The 24,575-nt window shown below is 39.2% G+C and overlaps 1 protein-coding gene across 4 annotated transcripts in view; it reads right to left on the bottom strand.

Moving 5' to 3' along the window:
• Positions 1–24,575, bottom strand: part of REPS2 (RALBP1 associated Eps domain containing 2) — a 95,471-nt gene that overhangs the window by 23,212 nt on the left and 47,684 nt on the right. For 3 of the 4 annotated variants that reach the window (XM_069002919.1, XM_069002926.1, XM_069002902.1), the window contains exons 9-13: positions 22,719–22,813; positions 19,339–19,408; positions 17,374–17,439; positions 13,059–13,101; positions 10,018–10,154 (exon numbers count right to left, since the gene is read on the bottom strand). In XM_069002919.1, coding sequence (XP_068859020.1) covers positions 10,018–10,154; positions 13,059–13,101; positions 17,374–17,439; positions 19,339–19,408; positions 22,719–22,813 — 411 coding nt within the window. The remainder of the gene's footprint in view (positions 1–10,017; positions 10,155–13,058; positions 13,102–17,373; positions 17,440–19,338; positions 19,409–22,718; positions 22,814–24,575) is intronic. The other variant, XM_069002912.1, reaches the window with a different exon arrangement.

A 24,575-nucleotide genomic window follows, 5' to 3' on the forward strand; every position in this document is an offset into this window, starting at 1 on the left:
AAATATGAAGCAAAAAGATACTAACCATTACAGATAATTATGGCATGAGAGTAAAACTGTGTGTGAAAACATTGAGAACAGTCAAATTGACTATTTACAGATCCAAAGAGACTTGTAATACACTGGTGGGGTCTTTCCATCGTCTGTTTCATCATCTCTTGTAAAATGAAGCCTAATATTGCACACAATACCAAAGAGAGAGCTAGAACAACTAAAACAGAACTGAAGTTATGCAAGGAAGCCACTAACACATCTACAGGTGTTGGAGAGATTTGAAAAAACAGTCATCAGGATCCTTTCTCTTGCATTTCATTAGTTCTGTCTGTAAAACCATTGCAATAACAGCACGATGTAGTAAATACATTCTCCATCTCTCGCATGCAACTGATCTTTACAAAGGAAGAAACCTTCCTTTCCTTTAATCTAAGCTTCAGGTTATTACTTCATTTATCTGGGCACTGGCAGTGGCTTTGGCAGATACAGCTTGTGACAATATTTGAAAACAACAACTCAGACACCACATACTGGAAAAGTATCTCCTGAAGTCGTTGGACACACTGTGAAACTCCATGAGTCTTCTGGGATTTGGCCCACAAAATTCCAAAGGGAAAAGTAATTGTTCCATAAAATAGTCAAATGAAAAAAAACACACCACCACACAAAAAAAAGCCACCACAAAATGCAGCTTTCAAAATACAACATATATGAATCTAGCATTAAAGTTAGATGCTTACAACATGTGCATTTGACCCAGTTTCCTCTTTTTAATCCTAAAAATTCTAACTAAAGCTACTAATGAAATATTCATAGAATTCCTGCTGTTGCAGAAGATCTTCGGCCTGTTGTTAGAAGGAAATCCTGCTTATGTGAGCACAATTACTAGCAAAAGTTAGCTGACTTCGGAGGACTCACAACAACTTATAAAAAACCCCCCAGGCTTCAGCCTTCTCTAGTGTCCCTACCCTAAAAGAGGACAACATGAACAGATACCTGTAGGTTTTCATGTGCATTGGCAGGTGACTCTTACCATTCCAGAATACTCTCCTTCCTGGGAGTGCCCTGCACAGTTCGGCTCTTGCTGTTAGAGATGGCAGCACTACTTAGTCCACAGAGCAAAACACAGGGGAAGGTCTGTTTCCAAAATAAAAGCAAGTACCCTGGGGCCGAGCAGCAAACAGACAAATGTCATGCTTCCAGGTGCACGGCTCAGAGCTTGGATAAGTTGATGTCCCTGATCTTTGAAAAGAAGTCTTCACACCCTGTGCAGAAGCCCAGGGAGCTGGATGGGCCTTGCACAGGTCCTCTTGCTATTGAGCAACTTGCTGCACTCAAACCAGGCTGAGCCATAGAATCACAGAACCGTTTGGGCTGGAAGGGACCTTAAAGACCAGCGCAGTCCAACCCCCCCTGTCACGAGCAGGGACATCTTCCCCTAGACCAGATTGCTTAAAGCCCCATCATGGAAGGCAAATCCCACAGAGAGCAGTGTAGAAAGCCCATACAGGTACCAGTAAAATAGATTTAAGTATCCATATCACGTGTATTCCAGTAAATGACAGCCCTTTCATGCACTAGTTACTCCCACAAAGATAGGGTTTTCAGTTCAAAAATCATGGCTCTTTACTTAGCATGTTTACACTTTAAGACGGATTATCCACATGGAAACCTTCCAAGACCATTTTTCTGCCCTATTTTGGCAACCACAAAGGTCTGATAGTACTAACATGACACCACACTAGATAAAAAAACAATTCCAATCTGAGGGTAGATTAATATTTTAAAACAAACACCAGGCTGCAATTGTACACTCTGAGAACTGGTCATGCCGTCTTATCTGACCACTCTGCCTCCAGCCTCCCTAGCAGACAACAACACTCAGCACTTAATCATTACTTGTGGTAGTGAAAAATAACAATCCTAGGAACCACTCAGATAGCTCTTTTACTTATTTGATGTAGGAAGAGGAAGAGGAAAAATAAAAGTTGTAACAGCCCACACAAACCTATGGAAGTAGGTCTTTAAGTCACTAGGCACAGCAGCAGTGGAGATTCCCAAAACTAGGATGAGCAAGTCTGGGTGCATGGGATCCTTTAGTGCAATGTAAGAGCAAGGTACTGTACTTCTCTTACCCAATGACAGTCGCTTATGCTCTTGGTTTTCAGTACTGAAGAAAAAACTGCCATAATACACTGAGCTTCTGGATGGCTGCTATTTTTGAAAATTAATAGTGAAACAGCAGCATACAAAACTACATTTCCTGAAATATTTCCATGTCAGATATTTAATATTAATTCCCTACATGTGGATGACGTCCTGGTTTTAGATGTCTATCACCTTAGCTTGAATATTACCTCAGACAGGTTAAACTTTGGGTGGAAAAAATGTATACCCTCCTTCCCATCTGAACTGAATACATTCGTAAACAGTGTCCTGAAAGAAGGGTGCTTTTCCTGGGTCAAGGGCCATTTTGTACCTTGCTGGCCAAGGTGAAACTAGATCTTGCCTCCCAAAGGGGACTGACCTCATCTCAAGTCAAAAGAGAGAGTCTGGCTGATGTATTTGGTATTTTTCAAGTGGATGCTACAGCACTGTTGGATCAAAGGAGAGGCTGGTTGCATGGTAGATTTCCATCAGTTTATGCTGCTTCCAAGTCCTGAGCTCCCATATCAGGTTTAACAAAACACCAACCAATTAATTTTATCAGGAAGCAAAGCGAGTAAGATACTGCAATCAGTTCAAAATAGATAAGCTAACAGAATGAATTATTCTTCAGTTCCCCCAACTACCTAAGGCTTTGGTTCCTCAGGGAAGCCAGCATTTTCACCACTCTGACACTATTCCAGAGAGCTTTTTGAAACACTTTTCCTGCTTCTGTTGCCAAAGGCAGAGCACAGAAAAGTTCTGTGTCTAAGCTGGTTTCTGTTTACCTCCTTCTTACTAAACTTCTATTCTTGTTCAGTGGAATTGGTACTTGGTTATCCCCTAACATTGACACCATTCTTTGCACAACTTCATTTATTTACATTCCTGAGAGCGGCATTAGTAAGTGATTGTGAAATAACCATTTCTCAAGAGATCTGATTTATTAATTCTCACTACTACATCTAAAAAAAAAAAAAAACACCAAAAAAAACCCCAACCAAACCAAAAAAATTGTAAAGCTGTACCCAGGAATACAAATTTAATAAAGGATTCTAGTAAGGTAGTTGTGAAATCCCTACTGATCCAGGGATCTGTTTCAATAATTCTTCCTAATGTCTCCTTGGAAGGTAACAGCATTGCAAAAAAAAAAACCGGTTTAGACTCCTGACATTAACTTTGTTACCAGGTTTGTAGAAATGCTGTAGAAAGCATTGCCAGTGGCAGAATGACCTCTCTTCCCACAGTTAGTTTTGGGAACCCACTCAGCAGGCAGTTTCATGTGTCACAGCAGATAATACATGCACCTGATGTCAGACACACAGTCATGTTACAGGTCTGTTTCATGTGCTAATCATACAGAACATAATTTGAACCTTAAGTGAGTGGAGAATTATCCACGTACTTTCCAAGTAATTAGGAAGAGATTTAGTCAGACCTTAAGTAATTAATGTTTCTCCGCTATGAACTCACAGGTGTGACCATTTAGGACACTGTGTGCTAACATATCTGATGGGTCACTTCCAAATCAAACAAGCAAAATATCACTAGAGGTTTTCTTATTATGTCTGTTTTTAATGTCCTATCCATGAATTTCAGCATGTGTTAAGAGAACCTGTAAAATAGATTTTTTTTTAAACATCTATTTTCTGGTTTACATCACATATTCACAACATCTGTATTTTTACCTCCCTGTCCTTCATTTTCCTTAAACCATTGCATTTTCTAGTTACTGTTTCCTCTACCCTCTCCTCTTCTGCGTGTTTCTATTTGGGGACTGTTTCTCCCTCCTCCCTTAAAAAAAACTATCCAAGATTTCTAGTGTCTCACTTCACGTTTAGCTTCATTCTCCACCCACAGGGAGGCACAGTCCCTCCACCTACCTCCCACAGATCCATGTTACCAGAGCTTCTCCCCTCTGGAGATCTGGGTGGTAGTGCTGGAGGTTCCAGCACTGGCCACCTGTGACCACTTCCAACATGGACACACTTGGAACAGGCACGTGGGAGCCAGGACGAGCAGGGGGCTACCAGCCATCACCCCTCTGGTCCCACCTATGGCTCACACACTTCTTGGGGACATCTGCATCTCCAGGATCTTCCCCACAAGGGAGGCAGCTTGACTCCTGTTCCACATGAAACATAGCAGATCCTATCTTGTTTAACTTACAAAGCTGTTCCATGATGAATGAACATCTTTTTCACAGAACAGAGTAACCCACATGGGTTCACAAAAAAGTTCAGTGGGGCTGGTAGTGCTAGTCAAGTACATTTCAACCTTCACAATTTTCTGTAGAAGAGTTTTTGGACTAAAATTTAATTTTTAACAACCTGCAACAGGATCAAAACAGACTGCAAATCATTCCTCAACTCCTGAAAGAGCTAAGATTAGATAAATGGGAAAATACAATTTTTTTAAAGTTCAATTTATTGACACAACTTGTAAAAAAACAGCTACACTTGAAAGGCTGATAAGATTTATCCCAGTAAAGTACTCTCTGGACTCAGCCCTTAGAGATATACATAAAAATCTAAAAATCTAAAAATGCAAAAATAAGTTATCCCATCAGGTTCCTATCATGTAATAACCATTCATCCACTTATATCATTACTATTTTCTCCATCTTATTTAACCTTGTGTTCCTGTCCAGTTGGGCAAAGAAGTAAGTTACACAGTTGTAAACACATAAATCCTTCATATAAAATTCTAAAAGGCTGAGAAACACAAAACTCCTCCATTCAAATGAGAAGGAAGACATGAATATTTCATTCAGAGTAAGTTCAGTTCAGTCATGAAATATATTCTGAAGGGGAACAAGACTAGAAAAAACCAGCAGCTCCAGTAACAGATCAGGGGCTGGGCTAGTCCCAAAAGAAAAAAAATATTTTCTGATTTAAAAAAGTATTTTTTCAGCAATTATTTTAAAAATGTATTTCATAGCCTGAGAAAAATATGAATAGCAGCTCAATTTTGTGTTCTCTGTGCTCTATGTATAAGACATTTTTAATTTTGTCACAACCCTTACAACCAGTCACTAACTTGACTCTACACTCCTTACTTGATGAAGCTTGCAACATTAGAGCTCTTGTACACCATGCAAACAATAATTCATGAAGTGGCATATTTGGTGAGGGTATTTGCCATTATCTCTTCTCTAAAATAAAGGTGCTTCAGATTTCTCAGCTTCCTAATTTAATGTTTAAAGGTCTGATTAATAAACACAACACAGTAACATGCAAGACAGTACAGTATTACAGCATGAACAAAATCCCAAGAAAGTAGCTGAATTTTACTAAATCAAGACTAATGTAAGAGCAATGAGAGGAATGAGTCCTGAAAATTAACTACTTAATTAAATTTATCCTTAAAAAAAAAAGAACATAACTATTCTAAGTTTCCCCTTGTCACTTTGGCTTTCCAATAAAATTTTAGTTAAGAAATCTGCACTTATGGTAATACAAAAACATAACTGCACCACCCATTAAAAGCTTGTCTTTAGCAACCATATCTTTCAGACAGCTAACCTCAATGGGCACAGACATTTCCTAACAAATACAATTAAGCATAAAAGAATACAGAAGATAATACTGTAATCATGCTTATCTAGGTTAAGTTTTGCAGGTTTTTTTGCACTCGGTTTCATGTGCACAAAAGGGGAAGTCACTTGCATTTGTCTCACTGAGCTAAAAAGACAATCTAACTGGAAAGATATTCCTGAAAACAACTGGAAAAACAGTATTATGGTTACTGTTTGGACCTGTTTGTATCAAAACATCTATGACATCAGAGTAACAATCATTTTAATTCTCAAAATTTTCTTTCCTACACAATTATGAACTGTTTCGTTTTACATGTAGACTTAAAAACATTCAGAAATACAACTAATTTGATTTAGGCAAATATGAAAAAACTAAGATCTCTCAAAACACATTTAACTATTCACGAATCTCTACATTTGGCAAACAAAACCCACCAAGCCTGTAAGCTCAAGGAAAGGATGTGCTAATTGAATGAAGTAATGGCAGTTTGATGAAGTAAAGAAGTAATGACAAGTCTTCTTCAAAGTTATGAAAAAGAGGGTAAAATGTGATGCTGAACAGTCTTCCTTTAGCAGTAATGAAAATGGAGGGTGCAGAAAGACAGTTGTACTAATTCAGTCTTAATGATAAAAGTACCACTTTAAACTGCTTGGGAAACACATGTATGAAGGAATACAGAAGTGATGTGGGGACACACTTATATCACTGATGGGAATGCTGATGCACACCAGTAAAATCTGTTCCCTTGTTCCTTTCCTGTGAACAACAGATTTAGAACAGGACGTTTTCTTGTCTGGCAGCCATCACTACCCAGCAATGCTAAGTAGAGGTTACAGATCTGACTGTAGTCAGGAAAACATCATCTGTAACAGAAAATACTGCACTTGCAATAAAATGCTTGTTGTGTTTCTACCTGACTGAGTGTGGAACATAACACCTCACATTTCAAAAGGGACAAAACCTCCAAAATACTAGCCCCTTGTTGCTGGCTGAAACCAGCAGCCCAGAAGCAGAGAATCCAGGTTACAGTGAGTGCTTCCTTAGAAGCCAATGTAAAAAATGGTGCCTGCATTCCACACGTTCTTCACTGCAGGGACAGCCACAGCAGGAGGTGAGTTTCAAAAGCAAATGAGCGCTGAAAACCTCCAGTCAAAAATTCATTTGTAAATAGTTATATGGCTGTTTTGTTCAATCTGCTTCCAGATAACACAAAACTACACTGCTCATGACAATTTTGTTGTTTCATCAAAGCAAATTCTCTTTTCCCAACAAGTATCCTTTGTTCAACAGAAGTGTTAATTAAAAGTAGTTACGTGACTCAAAAATGAAACTAAATGGGAAATAAAATGTATTTCAGGGGCAACTGTATAAATCTAACAAGACTCAGACTGCTGTCACTGCCCAGAAGTGATTCTTTAACAACTGTCATGGGCAGCAAACAGAACTGAACAAAACATCAGAAGACAATGGATGCATTTTCAGGTTTTAATACTTAAACTGAGACTTGCCCCAGCCCCAGAGTCGCCCCAAGGCAGACTCAAGCTTACTGCTGCTGTTGAGGCTAGAAGGTGGCTGGGGCTCTGCTGCAGGATCTCTGAACTCTGAGCTGCCCCAATTTTGGCCCCATCAATATCCAGGCCTTACTCTGGGAGCTGTTGTCTTGTATCTGACTAGAGACTGGGCTAGGGGAGAAATAAAGAAGTAAACTAGGTCATGTATGCATTTAAAGTGACATTTCTGTTTCTACTTAAAACCTGCTGTTGTCCTTCCAGGAATGCATAAACTCTAGCCAAGTATTTTCTTAATATGAACACAGGCCAAATACCAGAGATTACATATTCAACAAAAAGAAATACATTGAGAATTTAGCAGCACAGAATTTTTCTCAGATGCTAACATAAAGACTACACAAATAAAAACAAAAATAGAAGAGATTTCTGTCTCTTAACAGAAATTCACTTGGATATTTCAGAAAGTGGCGCCTTTCTATAAGTTCCCATGCTTTTTTATGTTTTTCCTGGGTAACACTCATTGCAGCATCCCAGAGGAGTGCAACTATGAAATATGAATGAAGGTGCCTTCTTCGAGTCCAGTTATCTTCCAATTCAACAATTTTAAAGCCCATTTCTGTAGCTAATGCATTGCTGGACATCCCAGCCATCACAGATAAATATTCTGTGTGTACACTGGCCTGGAGAAAGGCATAATATGATGGAGACAAACATGATATAGCAGCAGTAAACAAATCACAAAAAATAAACAAAAAATCCCAGTGCCCACAACAGGGATTCACCAGTCTTTAACTGAATTTACTTGGAGAAAAGATATTTTTCTTTTTCTGCCCTTTAAAAAGGAAATAAACAAAACAAATGCTTCAAAGCACAGATGGTTTTACAATTAAAGAAATGACACCTATACATCAACATGACCCATGTGGAACTGAAAACAAAACTCAATACTACTGAGCATTCCTTTGTGGGTCTGGAAGCAGATTATCCACCAATCTCCCCAAACTAAAATTATTTCTGAACTAGAATTAGTAGGACAAAAATTAATGTACCAAAATAGGATTATTCTAGTCATGCTGGATATACACAGAAGCATAGAATATCTTGAGTTGGAAGGGACCCACCAGGATCATCAAATCGAACTTCTGGCCCTGCACAGGACACCCCAACAGTCACACCATGTGCCTGAAAGTGTTGTCCAAATGCTTCTCAAACTCAGACTTGGTGCTATGATCACTTCCCTGGGGAGCCTGTTCCAGTGCTCAACCACCCTCTGAGTCAAGAAAATTTTCCTGATATCCAACCTAAACCTCCCCTGACACAACTTCAGGCCATTCCCTCAGGTTCTGTCACTGTCACCACAGAGCAGAGATCAGTGCCTGCCCCTCCTCTTTCCCTCATGGGGAAGTTGTAGACCACAATGAGGCCTCTCCTCAGTCTCCTCTCCTCCAGGCTGAACAGACCCAGTGCCCTCAGCTGCTCCTTATATGGCTTCACCTCAAGGCTCTTTGTTGCCCTCCTTTGGACACTCTCTAATGGCTTAATGTCTTTTTTATATTGTGGTACCCAAAACTGCACAGTTTGCTAACTTCCCCAAAAGAAACCACTTTGTGACTTTCAAAATGATCCATAGGAAAAGCAAAATGTTAATTTTCATTCACAGAATTTACATTCTTCTTTCATTTGTGTTCCAAGTGAAATTTAATCCAAGTTTATTTCCTTCCAGTTTCCTTCCAGTTACACTTGTTATCTGGATTCCAAGAAGACCTGCTGCAGTAGAAAATGTATACTTGGCTCTGTTTGGGGTTTTATTTTGATGTATAACAAAATCAAAATTGGAGGCATCAAATCCCTCAACAGGAACAAAGATAAAGAATTACTCCTCTGTGTAAGGCAAAAAAAAAGTTTATTCCTATTGAGTTTCAGGGTTCAGCACACATAGCAAGGCTCTTGAATTCTCTCTGTTGTTTGCACAAAAAAAGGTCCATATAGTAAGAGGTAAAACTCTTTTCTACTCCAAGAACCACATTAGAGAGCCCAGTTAAACATTCCTTGACACAGTCAAACCTTGGCTTTCTTCTGAAGCATAAGCATGACCGTGTTTAAGCTAGTCCTTGAGTCAGATGATTGGTGTGCAGCACACAAACCTCTGATCTGGTTCAAGGACACTGCTGAAGCACAGTCATGCTGGATGACTGCTGCCCTGAACAAACAGCTCCTCTTCCTACTTGAAGGCAAGAGGCACACTCGAAGGGTAACGTGCTGAAAAGCCATTTTCTTTCAGTTCACCCCAGCTGCTATTCTACATTTTCCTTCTCTCCCCTCAATGTGCACCCATGTCAAAAGAAATTACCCCTTCTTTTTACTCAGAGTGGCTTCTGATTGCTCCCACACATATGTTCGACTTTAACATCAAAAATGTTTGCTTTCTTTCTCCCAGTTTAAACATTAAGGGTTTTCTTCCTGTTTCTGAACTACAAAAACTAAATAGTAATAAAAATCAATTATATTGCAGCTACTGATGAGAGTTGTCTAAACAGCTAGACTAGTTATAAACAGTCAGTGATGACAGACTACCATATGTTAAGCTTCCCATTACTGTGCCAGAAAACATTATAATCACCTTAATTATAGAAACACTGATTTTTCCCCTCAGTGGCAATGTAACACAAGCAAGTGTACAAGCAGAACTCCTGCTCTGCAGTGCATTACTGTCTGCAGCAAAGGCCAGCATATGCACATACTGCCAAGCATTTCTGCAAACAGATCAAACTGCCAAGCACGCAGCTAACCTGAATGGTCTCAGAAGGAGCAGAGAAAGGAAACTTTACCTTGTGTGTTTTGCTGAAATATTTTGTTCAGATCCAAAGAGGAAGCTCTGGAATGTGATTTTTGTGGCCTTGGAGGTGGAGTAGGGGGCTCTTCTCCCTTTTTCATGGCATCTTCTATTGATGTGCTAGAGTAAGACCTAAGGTAAAGCACGTTGGGGAAAAGCAGAAAATATTTTATTTCAAAAATTAATTTTAAACAACTATAGTGAATAGTACCTAAAAATACACTGACCAGAACTCAGGTTCATGGTGGAAATTCCTTGCCCTAATGACTAAGAGTTCCCTCTTATAACAACACAGGCTTTTTTGGCAACAGAAGGACCTAAGCATGTGGAGAAAGGAACGAGTCATGCTTACAGGGCTAGTATTTTTTTAAGGCTTTTAGTAACACAGCTTGAGGCCTTCTTACGTAACCTTGCCAGCAGGATAATTGTAGCAACTATTTTGAATAAACCAAAGTAAAATTCCCCATGTACACCCCTTGGAGTTTGTGTTGCCTTTCCCAACTGCACGGGTAGCGTTTATACAGGTATAGATTCAACCTACCTCTTGCGAGTTCACCTTTCATAATTTGTAATATTCTCACTAGTAGAATAAATTTTTAACTATTAGAATAAATTTTCCATAGGAAACGGTCACCAAATTCCTCTAAATCCAGCAAAACAGTATGGCTCCAAAGTGACTGCAACTGGTCAAATACATGGCTCGGTACCACTTTCCAGGCCCTCCCACAGCACATTTATCCCAATGTGGTGCATTTGCTAAGAATTTTGATTTTGCTAAATACTGTCCAATATTTTTCAGCTGTTGTAGTTATCAGTTTAGAAAAACCAAGACCAACCAAGACCAAGACTGTTCAAAACGAGCACAGACAACGTGAGATGTTACACTTACTGTAACACATTCTGTGTGCCGGGACAAGACCAAAAGCACATTTGAGTAGAACAGAAATAACTCCCACTAATGGCAAATGGATCTTTTCTTTGCCAAACAGGTTCATAATATCCAGTGCCAGCTGTCCAATTAAAAGCATATTGAGCAACATCTTATTACCCTCACTCTCCAGGTCCAAGTTTGTCCATTTATGAGCCACTTCACACAACCACTCACAAAAAGCTAATGGACGTTCTCTGTCTCCCTGCTTTATGTCACACAACTTCGCAAAACTCCTAGGTTTTTCCACTCCATTATGAATTCCATATAAAATCAACATTTTTACTCCTTATAATCCAACATCTTTATTCAAATCTCATTCAAGATCTTCTTTAGGCAGAAGATCATCAGGACTTGGTATTCCTACTCCCCAATTTTCTGATCTAGCCCCTCAACTTTTCTCCTACTCAGTCCTTCCTCTGCTTTTACTAGAACTGCTCTTTTTTTCTTCATAAATAAACAAATTTCTAGCAAAACCTATGTATCTCCCCAGCTGGGGTTATGTGTCATCAGCACAGATTTAATAATACTATGCATATCATTTGGATTGTTACAATGAGATGCTACATCCTGTTTCCAAGTCAATAAATCACAGTGAGTAAACAGTACATGCACATACACGGCTTTCCCAGCAGTCCCACAATTTGTCTTAAAGGAACCTGAATCACTGGTTTACTCCATCCTCTTGCCCTAGTTCTGCAAGAGACAAGACTTCCTGATTCACTTCTTTCTCTAACAGAACTATCAGAGTCCTCCTCACCCTCTGAATCAGAGTTTTTAGGACCAGAGGAGGCACCAACAATTCTACTTGTTCATTATCACCACCAATGAGATTTACTTTTAATACCACCAATTCTTTCACCATTTTGTTTTCTCATTACTGAATATATTCCAATCCGATTTTGAAGTCCATTAATACACGTTTTTTCCTAATATCCCAATCATTCTTTAAAGAGAAAAATAAATCCCTCTATGGTATTTCATCCCATTTCCAACAAGCACAGCAGGCCTGAGTTCAAGGATGTGCTCAAGCACCTTTAGTCTCAACTTCTGCATTGAAGCAGTGACATACAGTCAGACATGAGACAGCCACATGTGACACAGTAGTCACATTCAAGTGACTTTTTTTGAGCTTGTTTAAGCATTTGGTATTCTATGTATTTGTGCACATTTTTTGCATATTTGCAATTTAGTAACACAGCAAGAAAATATAAAACTCTGCAGAAACTAAAAAGCTTTGGCTAGCAGCAGAAAAACAGCACACAAGGCAGTTCAGCCTTCCCAAATACAGGTCCTAGGAACAGAGGACTTCAATCCTCAGTCATCATGCTTACAGCTGATCCTCTCTTACAGCAGGCTTTGACAAGCTTGTAAGCAGACAGCTTCTGATTATACTCTCATTACCCAAGCAAAAAAATCCCAAGAAGATTCCTCCAACTACCACTAAAAATGAAAAGTTTACGGTGAATTAAGAATATGGCTATACACCAGTAAGTGACAACCAACCCAAGATATAACCCATTTATACACAGTATCTTCTGGCACAGGTTTCCCTTTTCTTTTGAACATCCGAATTCAGCAGGTGTCACTTCTAGCACACAACAGTCCTTAAGTCCTTCCATCACACACCAACCAACCATAGCCAAGCACATGCATGCCAACAAAAGGATTCACTCACCCACTCCTGAGAGCTGAGCTACTGCTGCTGCTTCTGTAGGACTGTGCAGTGCCTCCCTCCATATGAAATCACCATGCAGGTTGCAAGAGCACGGAACTGCTGAGGATGTTCCCTGCAATGGGGTGGTCCCAGCTGTCCTGCCACAACGCCCCTGGGGCTGGGCTGGAGGCAGTCACCACCCTGACAAGGCAGCAGGGCTGGGCAGACAGGCAAAACCTCCAGCACCTTATGACCAGAGATCATGGGGCCCTAGCACAGTATTTATGTAGGGTCTATAGCTTACAGATTCCTCCTGCTAAATCTGTCTGATCTGAGCTGTACTTCCAGCACAACACCAATTAAAAAAAAAAATCCAACACCAGTTCTGACACCTTGTATCTAACACCAGAGGAACATATGCCTTTTCCCGAAATAGGAATGAAAGCAGTACCTGGATCGTGGTCTGGCTCTGAGTGCATTAGGTTCTTGAGCAGCTGGAACAGAAAAGAAAAAAGAACTGCTAAAACATCACATTTTAAATAAATGTCTTTAGCTTCGGAATCAGCGTCCATTAAATGTGAGTGTTGCAAATGTGGATGTGAGAGTATGCTCATCTCACATAAGCAACAGGGATTGATTTTCACTTCCCCTTTGTTTTTGTAGTGTGTGAATCTCCCAAGAACTCAAAAGCCACCATGTAGTGAGAGCTTCACCTTTCTAATTTGGTTACCAGAACACAGGAAGAGCAATAGGTCTGGTAGCTCTGACCTGTAGTCATGGATGTAGTTGTGATAAAGCAACGTAAGGAACAGCATAAAATTTTTACAGAAAACATCTTGCTCTTAGTCTAGGTATCTATTAGTTGTCCTGCTTCCAAAAGCACAAAGGTTTATGTCCTTCCTAAATACTTCACTAATTAGTATAAATGTACATCACCCATTACAAAAAATTAACATGTCATGTTAAGACTGTTTTGACCTTGGAAAGTAAAGATATTTGAAGGTAGAAAGCTTTAAAGTCTAAATGTTGATCAAACACATTTCCATCAATGTAAAAATGAGTTTCTTCTATTTGCATGAATTCCAAATATCCTGCCACATGCAGGTTTTATGTGATAGGAAAACAACAGTGCTGAATTATCCTCTCTGGGTAATTCCTCGAGGCTATTCCTTGGTTTGCATTGTCTTCTCTGTTACTCTTTTTACTAGTATCAGATAATTTTGAGAAAACATATCTGCATGATTGCTTTCAAATTCAACCCACTGAGATATCCTCAAGGTATTACAGCAGCATCAGTGATCCCAGTGCATACACAAAGTGAATCCTTGTCTTTTTCCCAGTCTGCTAATCAAGGTACAACACTCAAGAGAAACAAGTAGGTTGGGGAAAAAAAATAATTGTCAGAATTTCTTGCTTCCTTCAGATATATGCCTGCTTTCAAGTCAGACATTTATTATCAGCTACTACAGAGCATTTCCTGAGAATACAACAGATCCTCCAAACCACAGAGCAGGAGCTGCCTGTGGCAGCAGCTGGCAAATGCTGAGTTTTAATGGCTTGCACTGTACTACTGCACAGACCCTCCATAGGAGGCTTTAGGCTCACAGAAGACAAGTAGCAGCATATGGCACATGTACAGCCACACACCAGCTCTCCATAAAAGAAACTGCTTTCAGGATCGTGCAGAGCTAGTTGGTGTTTTGAATGGAATAAACCCCACTGCAGCTGGCAGTGACAAGAATGACCACTTATAAACCAAGTTCTAGTAGATTGTCATCACCAAACTGGTTCACAGTCATTCCAGATTTCTCTGCAACAAACTCTTCCTAGCAACTAAAGAAGGGAGAGTAAATTAATATTAAAATATGCAGTGGTGATAATCCTCCTCCCGCTCTCTGTGTCAAACTCCCAGAGAATACAACTTCAGACATTGCTTCCCTACAGCCATATGACCCAATTTTCCAATGCTGAAATTGCTGATTATTAAATTACATGCACAATTATTAAATATGCCACTTAGAAATAGAAAGTATAAATCCTTTCCAAGCTAAACCATGTTTAAGAATCTTCAAATTTTCCTTTTCCTATGGAGACTGTAATTCTATTCATACTTCTTTTAGAAAGTCTTTCATATAAAAACCCATAGGTAAAACTGACATTCAAATCCTCCAAGGACATCCTGTGGAGGTAAACAGGAAAGCACATAAGGAAGAGAGAATTCCGAAATGACTACTAATAAAAAATGACAGCAACAGAATACCACTGCCAAAGATTTTCTTTTAAGCTTTTGAAAAACTAGGAAATTCAAGGCTACAATTACAGAATACCCAGACTTCGCTTTCCTCTCAAAAGAAGTAGTGTAATACAAAAAATAGTGTAAAGCAGGTAGTTTGTTATTGAATAATTGTGGCAGGATTTCCAAGAAACGTGCAGCTCTTTGGTACATTCAGTCTGTGCACACTTCATATCTGAGGTGCAGGTTTATACACATACAGGACAAAATCATTCAAGATGATACAAAACTATTTATCCAGTTCCTGAGTTCCCATATTTCTACTGCTATGGTTACATAAGCCTAACTTTCATGAAATAGGTAAGTTGAAGCTGTTGAGTAAATAATTTACATTGATTCTTCAAAAGTTTGTATGAGTCCGGGAGTAGTAGAGCCTGATGGACTGAGCAGCTTGGTCTGCAGTAATTAGAGAGTGTGAAGGTTCCTGGTTTGGGTGTTGAGCTGCTCCTACAGCCCCCTTTCAGGACAACTTCATTTTAACATTTCAAAGGATGCTGATTTGGTAACTTTTGACTGCAGCCTAACATCTTGCACTCAACAGCTGCCTCCTTGCTTTACAGGCTTAAGATCAGGTGGGAAATTGTGCTATAAAAGGTGAAAGACTAAAGAAAAAAACCAAAGCATTCCTTGCTGGTCAAAATCAACCTCAGTGACTCATCTGTTATTGGTCATCTAGGGAAAAATGTACAATTTAAAAGCTTGGAAATTTGGCCCTCAATCCTTTAAAAGGTTAAGGTCAACAATGATCCTGCACTTAGGAGTCTAAATAAACTGTCCAGATATTCAGAGATGCTGAGCATATAAAGTTCTCACTGATTTCAAATTTCTAGACCTTCTCATGGCAAAGAAAACTTTCACACACTATCATCTTTCCCGAGTTTACATAAACAGCCCACATGAATAACCAAAGAAGCATGTAAAATTTCTCCCACTTTATCCCAAATGAGTTTTCATGCTGGAGGTTAATGATTACAATAACCTTTCAGAATGGTGAGTGATTCTGGAATAACCACTCAATTACTGTGCTGCATCGACTCCACTGGATAGATAAACATTTCTGCTTTTCACATCAGTTGTAGAATGCAACCTGAGAACGTGCTGGCTCAAATCCTCAATGTGCAGCACAGCAAGAGTGGAACCCCTACAGGGGCAGGGGCCATGCTGATGGAGAGAAATTCTGCCACTGTCCCCCTTGATATGCAACTCTGCTGGAGGAGCACAGCAGCATTGGGAAGACCTCCCTGACTAGGAAATGAAAGGCATGGAGGTAAAAGAGGTTGGTGGCAAAGGAGATGCGCAGGTGACAGAAAGTTTTGTTCCTAAATGTACAAAAGATGGAATTGCTGAACTGAAAGTAAAACTCCCCTGTGCTCCTGGGTAAAACCAGGGGGAATCAGAACAGAACTGAAAGTCATGCAACCACCCTCCCCTTTCCCTGAGAGGGATGTGCAAGAGTGTGTGTGTGTGAAGGATAAGCAGCAATCTTTTGAGAATAGGAGCTGAAGATAGCAAATCTGGCAGCTGCCAAGTGTTTGGGAAGAAGCCAGGAAAAAAAGAGCTGGAAAATGAGGCATGCAGCTGTTGAGCAGCCACAAATAAATCGAGCTATAAGACAAAACTGCTGTGACAGACATGTGGGGTCCATTTTCTTAATCAAGGATAACTTCATGAGTAAAAACATTCATGCTAAAGAAAAAGAAAGCAAGAGTTTAGCTTGACTGGGACCAGGGAGGGCTTACAAACATTCTTAGCACTGTAGGACAGAGATTAACAAAGAGGAAGGCAAGGGAGGTCTGATGAACTGAACTGAATGCAGGGGAAGTTTCTGGAGCAACTAAGTAATTTTGACATATGCTGTTCCAAAAATAACATTTTCCAGAATGATAGGAACAAGGAGTGTATGTTAGAGCTGAAGGGAGAAAGATCAGGAGTAGTTTCAACAAAGAAAGAGTCAAAAGCTTGTGTCAGTATCTTAAGTGCCTCAACGTCTGTGTTTCCAAAAGGCTCTCTGTCCTGTAACTCCTTGACACAAAATAGGAAAGCTGGGCTTTCACAACGAAACAGGGCATTTCAGAATAGTTACCACAACATTACATAGTTGTTTGATACTTTCAATGAGGTTTTACCAAGAGGTACAACATTCACGCTCTTGCATTTTGCTTGTAGCACAGAAAAACTTCAGATTCTTTAAAACAGCTGAGTTAAAATATTTCCCACACAGGAAGAACACATACACTAACAATGAGGGAAAGAAAGCAAGAAAACCTTTTAACAACCTGAAGTAATAAGCAATATTTATCTTACAAATAGTAGTCATGATGAGGTAAAAGCTAATTTCAGTAGGAAAATAGCACAACAGCAAACAGTTCTTTCAAAAATTAATCAAGGTACGTTAATTTAGGCTTACTGTGATATACAAATACTTGATCAAAATTCTCATGCAAGTAACACATGGACTTTTTTTTTTTCTTACCTGCTTTCACAGTCAAGTGCTGAAATTCCTTTGGTATAGTTTTGAGAGTAGTGCTTACTTTAAGAGCTTAGGAAAAAAAAAGAAATGATAATTACTTTAAGTATGTGTGGGTAAAGTCTACAAGTATCACCCCTGAGAAAGGAACACCTAAACTGGTATTAGACATCTTATAACACCAAACATACTTGAAAAGTAGCCAAATACCCTCAGAAAAACAAAGCACTCAAACAAGTAACAATTTCTAAGAGCACAAAAGTCAAGGACAGAAAGACCTATGCTCAAATTGCCAAGTAATCTCAAATTTTGAGAATTTGTGGGGTTGAGTGCTTATTCTCCTTCCACATTCCCCTACACATCCTTTCTAATGACTTTCTGAAGGAGTTTTTAATGCACCATAGTGTATTACTGTAATACTCTGTGTTAAATGACCACTTGGAATGAAACCTCTCCTGCTCTAGGATGACCCTGTTTTAGCAGGGAGGTTGAACCAGATGTCCCTTCCAACCTTAGCTGCTCTATGATTCTGTCATCTGCCCTTCTCAAACAAAACGTGCGACAAGTTCTGGGTCTCGTAACCCAGTTCAGTTCACATTATCTTCCAAATTCAACTACATTATAACCTAAGTGAAGTTAATTTACTTCTATACTTTTGAAAATGCAAGAAAATTTGCTTCTACTATCCTGAACTGCAGGTAATTGACTTCTAGGGAGATCCCCTCACTCAGGAGAGTGATCTGCTCTCACGTTTATCAGAATAGTAATAAAAGGTACAACAAAAGTATTTGTTCTTTGGCTGGAAAGGTAGCAATCTGTGTCATAAATACAGCATATCCTCAGCCCTGTAGGAGGACTGCATGTCTCAAAACAGGTTCCCATGTGACTTAACATGTCAGCTACAAAAATCAAAGCACGACTTCATCATCCAAACAGGGAAAAAATATTCCCTTAGTAAAAGGTAAATGTTCCCTAGACATTTCCAAGCAATAACCTTCAAGGTTCAAGTCCTTCTCTGGTTCATTATACATTTTACAACAAAACAAACCTTGTCAACAAAGCACTGATTTCTTGGCATATGCTGACGTGTCAAAATGTTTTACTAAGGAATGTCAACTCTTGACAAAATTTCTTTGAAATAGGGACACTGGGAATATGTCAAACTCTGTCACACCTGAGTGTTGAAGGTGAATCAGGAATGTGGACTACCTGGTCTAACAGCTCTGATGCAACCTCAGCATGGGGACATCTGGGAGGCAAAAATATTTTTTAATTTTAATTAATACATAATCTGCAGCTCTGAGAATCAGGCAACAAAATACCCACAACTCTTTTGTTTCTACAGTGGAGGGACAGCAAGTAAGAACTGAGAAAAGGGAGCATAAAAGGCAGTGAATGGCTGTGTGATGATCCAGTGCCAATTCTGGAAGCCATAGAAGCTACTGCATGTAAAAAGGGAAAGATCACTTCAATTTCACATGGCTTGCTGCCGATGGATTTCAAGTGAAATGAATGAATCAAGTCTTTTCAGTCCAATTTGACTAAAACTTATGTTTTGCAAGAAAGTACAGGGATTATTTTTTTAAAATAATAACAAAACCTAATTTTGAAGTGTTGATGCAAAAATGGAAATTCAAAATTTGTCACAGTGTAATCTTTACTCTTAAAAAATTCCTGGTAACAATTGAAATTTTGTTTAAGTAAGAAGTGCAACACTAGTTGCCTTAGGGCTAGACATACTTTAGAAGGTACATTTCATATCATTCATATATGATGGAACTAATTTTGAAGCCTACCCCTCCATTTATTTGTCTTCAACTCAGCTGTTGTGAGTTGCCTCTTTAAATCTACAGCAACACATAGCCAGCTTAGAAATTAAACATACCATTGCTTCTGTCAGCAAACATCGTGGCTTACTAAAAACACACAGTTTAATCCCCAATGGGAAAAAAAAGTTCTTTACTTGAATACCTTGTTTGTCATCTTTCTTTCCATCTTGTAACAGGGCAGAGTTATCAGGTACCTCTTCAGCTGATGACTTCTTAAAAGAAGAAAGACTTGTTAATTACACTCATTGTTATAGCTCATACTTGTGTCTTTCCACAGTCAAATATTTAAGAATACAGATCAACACAAATAATGGCTACATTTGCTTTTGCACCACAATTTCTTTGTTAGGTAAAGAAGCATAAAGGACCTACAGAAAGACAATATAGCTCTTCTTTTCAAGGTACAGCAATTCCACACCTGAAATCAGTTAGAGGAACACTTCAACAGTGAATCACTGAAGAAGATAAGGACTATGTGTAAAGAAAGACTTCTCGCAACAGAGCCACAAGTAACACCTGTGTTAGGATGGATGAAACCTTCTCCAGTGTCCATGAGGAAAGTCTCTGACAAAAACTCCAGCTGTACTGCAGAACCTGATGGTCATGCTTTAAAGGCTCCTGGCTGATGTGGCTGATCCTTGAACTACTCCTTTCTTCCAACATGCAGTCATCGAGATGGGAAAATCAAATTTCATTAGCATGTCTGTTGGAGGCTCATTCAGGCCTTTGATAGGAAAACAGGGAATTTCTCCCCAGTCTTATTCCTTAATTTTCTGTTATTTCAGCAGCAACTTATAGGAATTTATTGTTCCTGGAGCTTCTGCTGTGTAACCCACAAGATGGAAACTGGAACAAATTCTACCTCCATTATCTGTAAGAACAAGGATACACTCTGCAACCAAATACAACATTAAAGCCAATTCCAGAAACCCTAAACTTCTCTAAATATTAAGTGAGGCTGTTTTTTTCCCAGGGAGCATGGAAGAGGTTTGACCTAAAAATGTCCTGAAATAAATTGGGCCTAAGCAAATGAGTTGAGAAACCTAGATTCCATAGACATTTTTAAAAGACCACAAAAATCTCAAGTCAGTAGTTCAAAAAGGAAAACTCCACAGTAAAGGTCTGTGAGATGTGTTTTATAAAGTTTCTGAGGAATAGGATACCCTAATACTTCTGAGAAAGCAACACAACAAAAATATGGCTTGAGGACTCTGAAAATGTATGAACAAACCATTTCACACCCATAGCTAGCCCTGACACTCAAGTGAAGAACATGAGACCACAGACCTAACTCAGTGCACGCTTTAATCGATAGAACAGCTTTCAGAAATTTCAATGAACTGTGAGCATGACATTTCAGAGGGAGCTCAGAGGAACCCCAGCCAGTCATTTTATGCATGTTTTAACTTTAAGATTTTGGTAGTGAGAAGGCTTGTAGAAAAGAACCAAAGGAGAGTGGGAGACAAAAACTACCTATGAAAGACAAAACTTCCTTGGTAAACAAAAATCAGCCACCCATGTCATTCTCAAAGCACAATATAAGCCTTGGTGTGTTTTGCAAGTTTAACAAAGCCTAGCATGCAGGTGACGTGTCTCCTGCCATTATTTTCTTTATGAATGCATTCAGGAACTGTTTCCATTTTATTGCAGTATTGTAGTTCAGCAGTCACAGTAAAAACAGGCATCTCAAATGAAATTAGATAACCTGAATGGATGATAGATGGAAATTATAAAAGATATGGAGGTAACGCATAACAGATTGCATTGACAATATAATATTTTTAAAGTAGTGATCAAGTATCTAAAGTATAATTCGTCAACTAGCCAAGATACAAATGAAATGGCAGCAGTGAATTGCTGCACTTCCCATTGAGGGAGATGAATGGAAGATGAATTACTGACCTTCCAAAATACACTCATTCGGTGTATTAATTCTGAATGTAAAAACACAAGTTGAACAAAACAAAAATCAAGTCAAAATTATTCTTAAATCACTTTTGAGGAGATTTAAAGTCCATTAATCTTGGACAATTTAAACTGAAGCTTTTTAATTATTCAAATGAAAGATACAAAATTATATATTTGTTTACGTTTCCAATACAATTTAATTCTATATTATATCTATATCTTCTTTTATAGTTTATGTTGCAAGCCACCCAAAATAAGGTCATAAGCAAGGGATTAGGCTGTTCTGGTAACAGACCTGCCCACACTGCCAGCATACCAGAACCCTGCACTACCAGATCTGCAGTGCTGCTTCCAAAGCCCAGTGTGACTGCTGTGCTTTGGCCAAGCTGCTGTAGGATGAGCAACACCTCCCAGGGATATCACATATATTTTAACAGTTCCAGAAGATACACTGGGCGCTCAGCACGCTGGCTGCAGCACTACCCAAAGTGAACACTGTACTCCATAGAAGCTCCATAGAAGAGATTCTGTCTGGTGGTATCACTGCCAAGAAGGATTTGATGAGGGAGCAGCTAGGTTCTGACCCAGGGACTCCCCAGAGCAAGGCATTGGGAGGAAATAACTGGAGAACAGCCTTGCTGAGCTGCCATGATATACCATTATTTTTAAACTTGGAAGCAGTGTCAGAAGGGCTGGTTCCTGAAGTCTGTCTGCCATTTCATTAACTACCTTAACACTAAACCTTTAAATCCCTCAGCACAAATACTGAGAGTTGCAATATTCAGGCACAACTCAGTGGCCATCATTCGTTCAGTTCTACAGGGTCTTTAAATATTTTGGATTTTAACCTCAGTGTTAAATTCTTCTGCTCAATTCAGTTTTTCTTGCAGCAGTCTTCACGGAATCATACAACAGTTGGGTTTGGAAGGGGCCTCTGGAGATCTAGTCCAAAACCCCTGTTCCATCCAACCAAACCTACCGTGTTCACTTCTTGGTCCCTCACTACAAGAAAGGACAAAGAAGGGCAGTGGAGCTGGTGGAGGATTCGGAGCACAAAAGGAGCAGCTGAGGGAGCTGGGGTTGTTTATCCTGGAGAAAAGGATGCTCAGGGGTGACCTTATTGCTCTCTACAACTATCTGAAAGAAGGCAGTGCTGGCCTAACAGCTGGAATTGATGATCTTGGAAGTCTTTTCCAAACTACAGGATTTTATTGTTCTAGGTCTGTGCTGAAGCCTCCTATTTTCAACCAACTCAGACTCAGGAGATACTTCACCTAAACACAGTCTGTGTGCCGCTCTGCCCCTCCTGCAGCAGCCCTGCAGGACACCAACAGGCAGAGTCTATTTCTCTGCAGATTCCAGCATCTCACAAGTCCCTCAGTGACTACTGTGAACTCTGTTACGTGGGAATATCTCTTGAAAAGCCTGTCAGGCCTTTCCACACACAGAAGAAATGGCTGAGATGGGGGTTTGAGATGGCTTAATGGGAAGCTTAGAGACTCCTAAGGTCCTCTTAGAGCCTCACAGTCCTGCTGCTCACATAGCACAGTCTCTATGAAGCTGGTCCAGCCCCCTCCCCTCTGCAAGGTAAGGACCCAGCTTACACCTTCTCACCTCTGTTCGACTGAAGTCCCGAGTCTGCTGACTGCTTGGCAATGGCTCAGAGTAAGAATCAAACAGCACACAGTCACGCATGGGCTTCAAACAAGCTGCAGAGGAAAGAAAAAAAAAGTTTAAAAAAAAAACCCACAAAAAAACAAACTAACAAACCAAACTAATAAAAACCCACAAAAAACCCCAAAACAAAAAAAAAAAAACAAACCAGAAAAAGGTCACCCCCCCTCCCCCTAAGAAAAACCCAACAATAAAAAAACCCAACCCACCCACCCTCAAAAAAACACCAAAAAAACAACCCAAAACCAAACACAGAGACACACCAGTCTTTGGTTAACACACACTTCTTAGAAACCTGTTCTTGCATAATTTTGCCTTTAATTTCTACATCTCAGACACGATCCATAAGACATGGATGACAAACACCATGAAGAAAATCTTTCTATCTTGCATCTTAAGTCATTGTCATGAAAGGGACAGCATGTATAATTTCTGTTACAGAAATAATCGTGAAATTTGGAAGAAATTTTTCCTTCTTGCAGTCCAGTATCAACTGAGTTAATCTGATAGTTTATACCTTGCTCTCTTAACAATGTTAAAGGTACTCACATTATCTTCAGCTGCAATTCTGACTTTTTGAATACTGAAAAGTGTAGAATCTAAATTATACACTAAAATTGAAGGCCAGCAAAATCAAAGCACTAAATACAGTGGATGCTGTAGCATATATGATCTTCAACTAAACGACATTGAGAACACAGGGAAAAAAAAGGAAAAAAATTAAATCTAACTTCTCAAAGGAATATTCCCAACAAGCTAATTTCTATCTTCTGCTGGTATCACTCTGGGATTAGTTCCTCTGAGATAAATCTGTTTTATGAGCCGGAAAACATTTTTTTTTAAGGATCAATACATCAAAAGAATAACCACAGTTCTAGATTTTGGCTATCTATTTTATCTCAATAAATTAACCTCTTGGAAATCAGTCTTAATTTACAGTACAGTGGGTTGTGCACAGGGCAAATAGCTTTTGAGATTCTGCAAATTAGTTTTAATAAAAAGTTTCCAAAAAGAAGGTGGTGGGTCAAATTATCAATGGACCTGTGCCAGAAGAGCCTTTGGACCAGTTGTGCTCATAGTTTATGGTACAAGTCATAAAACTAGCAAGATTAATGCAATCTTAAATGCTTTTTTTCTCCAAGTCATTTTTCTTCAAGCTTTAACAACACCCTTATTGATGCAAATACTTCAATTGAGCCAAATTATGCCTCATTCTGAAACTAATACAACAATCTAATGAAAAAGTTTCAGTTATCTTCACTGGTGTCCTAAGAAGCCAAAAATATTTGAAAAAAAATTTATAAATTTCACATAAAACAAATTATGAAAATATGAAAACATAAGATTTCTCTTGAAAATTGCTTTTTACATTTTAGGGAAATGTATGAGGCACTTGCATACTTACCAATGTTTTTATTTCAGAAGTAATTAAACCAGGGCTCTATGCTTTTCTGTGATTCACAGGCTTACAGCGCATTGAGATGTTCTGCTTCTTATTAATGCAAGTCTTTCAAAAGATGGATTTATGAATCCTGACCAGATAGCAGAATGAGCACAAGATATTTTCAGACCCTCAAATTAACCAGAATTAGGTCATTATCTGGGGTATATAAAGGACCCACAAGAAACAATTAGTCCTTTCACCTCTTCCACGTAGATTTGCTTGAAATGGTTGGTTTCATGCAATAGCATGAAACAATAATTGTCTAAGAAAATGGTAGAACTAAGTGCTGAAAGGGACAAATAGGGAAAAAGACGACTCCCAGGGAATAACTGCAGCTTACCATGCTGTTTCTC

This window comes from Aphelocoma coerulescens, chromosome 1 (assembly GCF_041296385.1).
Source record: "Aphelocoma coerulescens isolate FSJ_1873_10779 chromosome 1, UR_Acoe_1.0, whole genome shotgun sequence".
Lineage (NCBI taxonomy): Eukaryota > Metazoa > Chordata > Aves > Passeriformes > Corvidae > Aphelocoma > Aphelocoma coerulescens.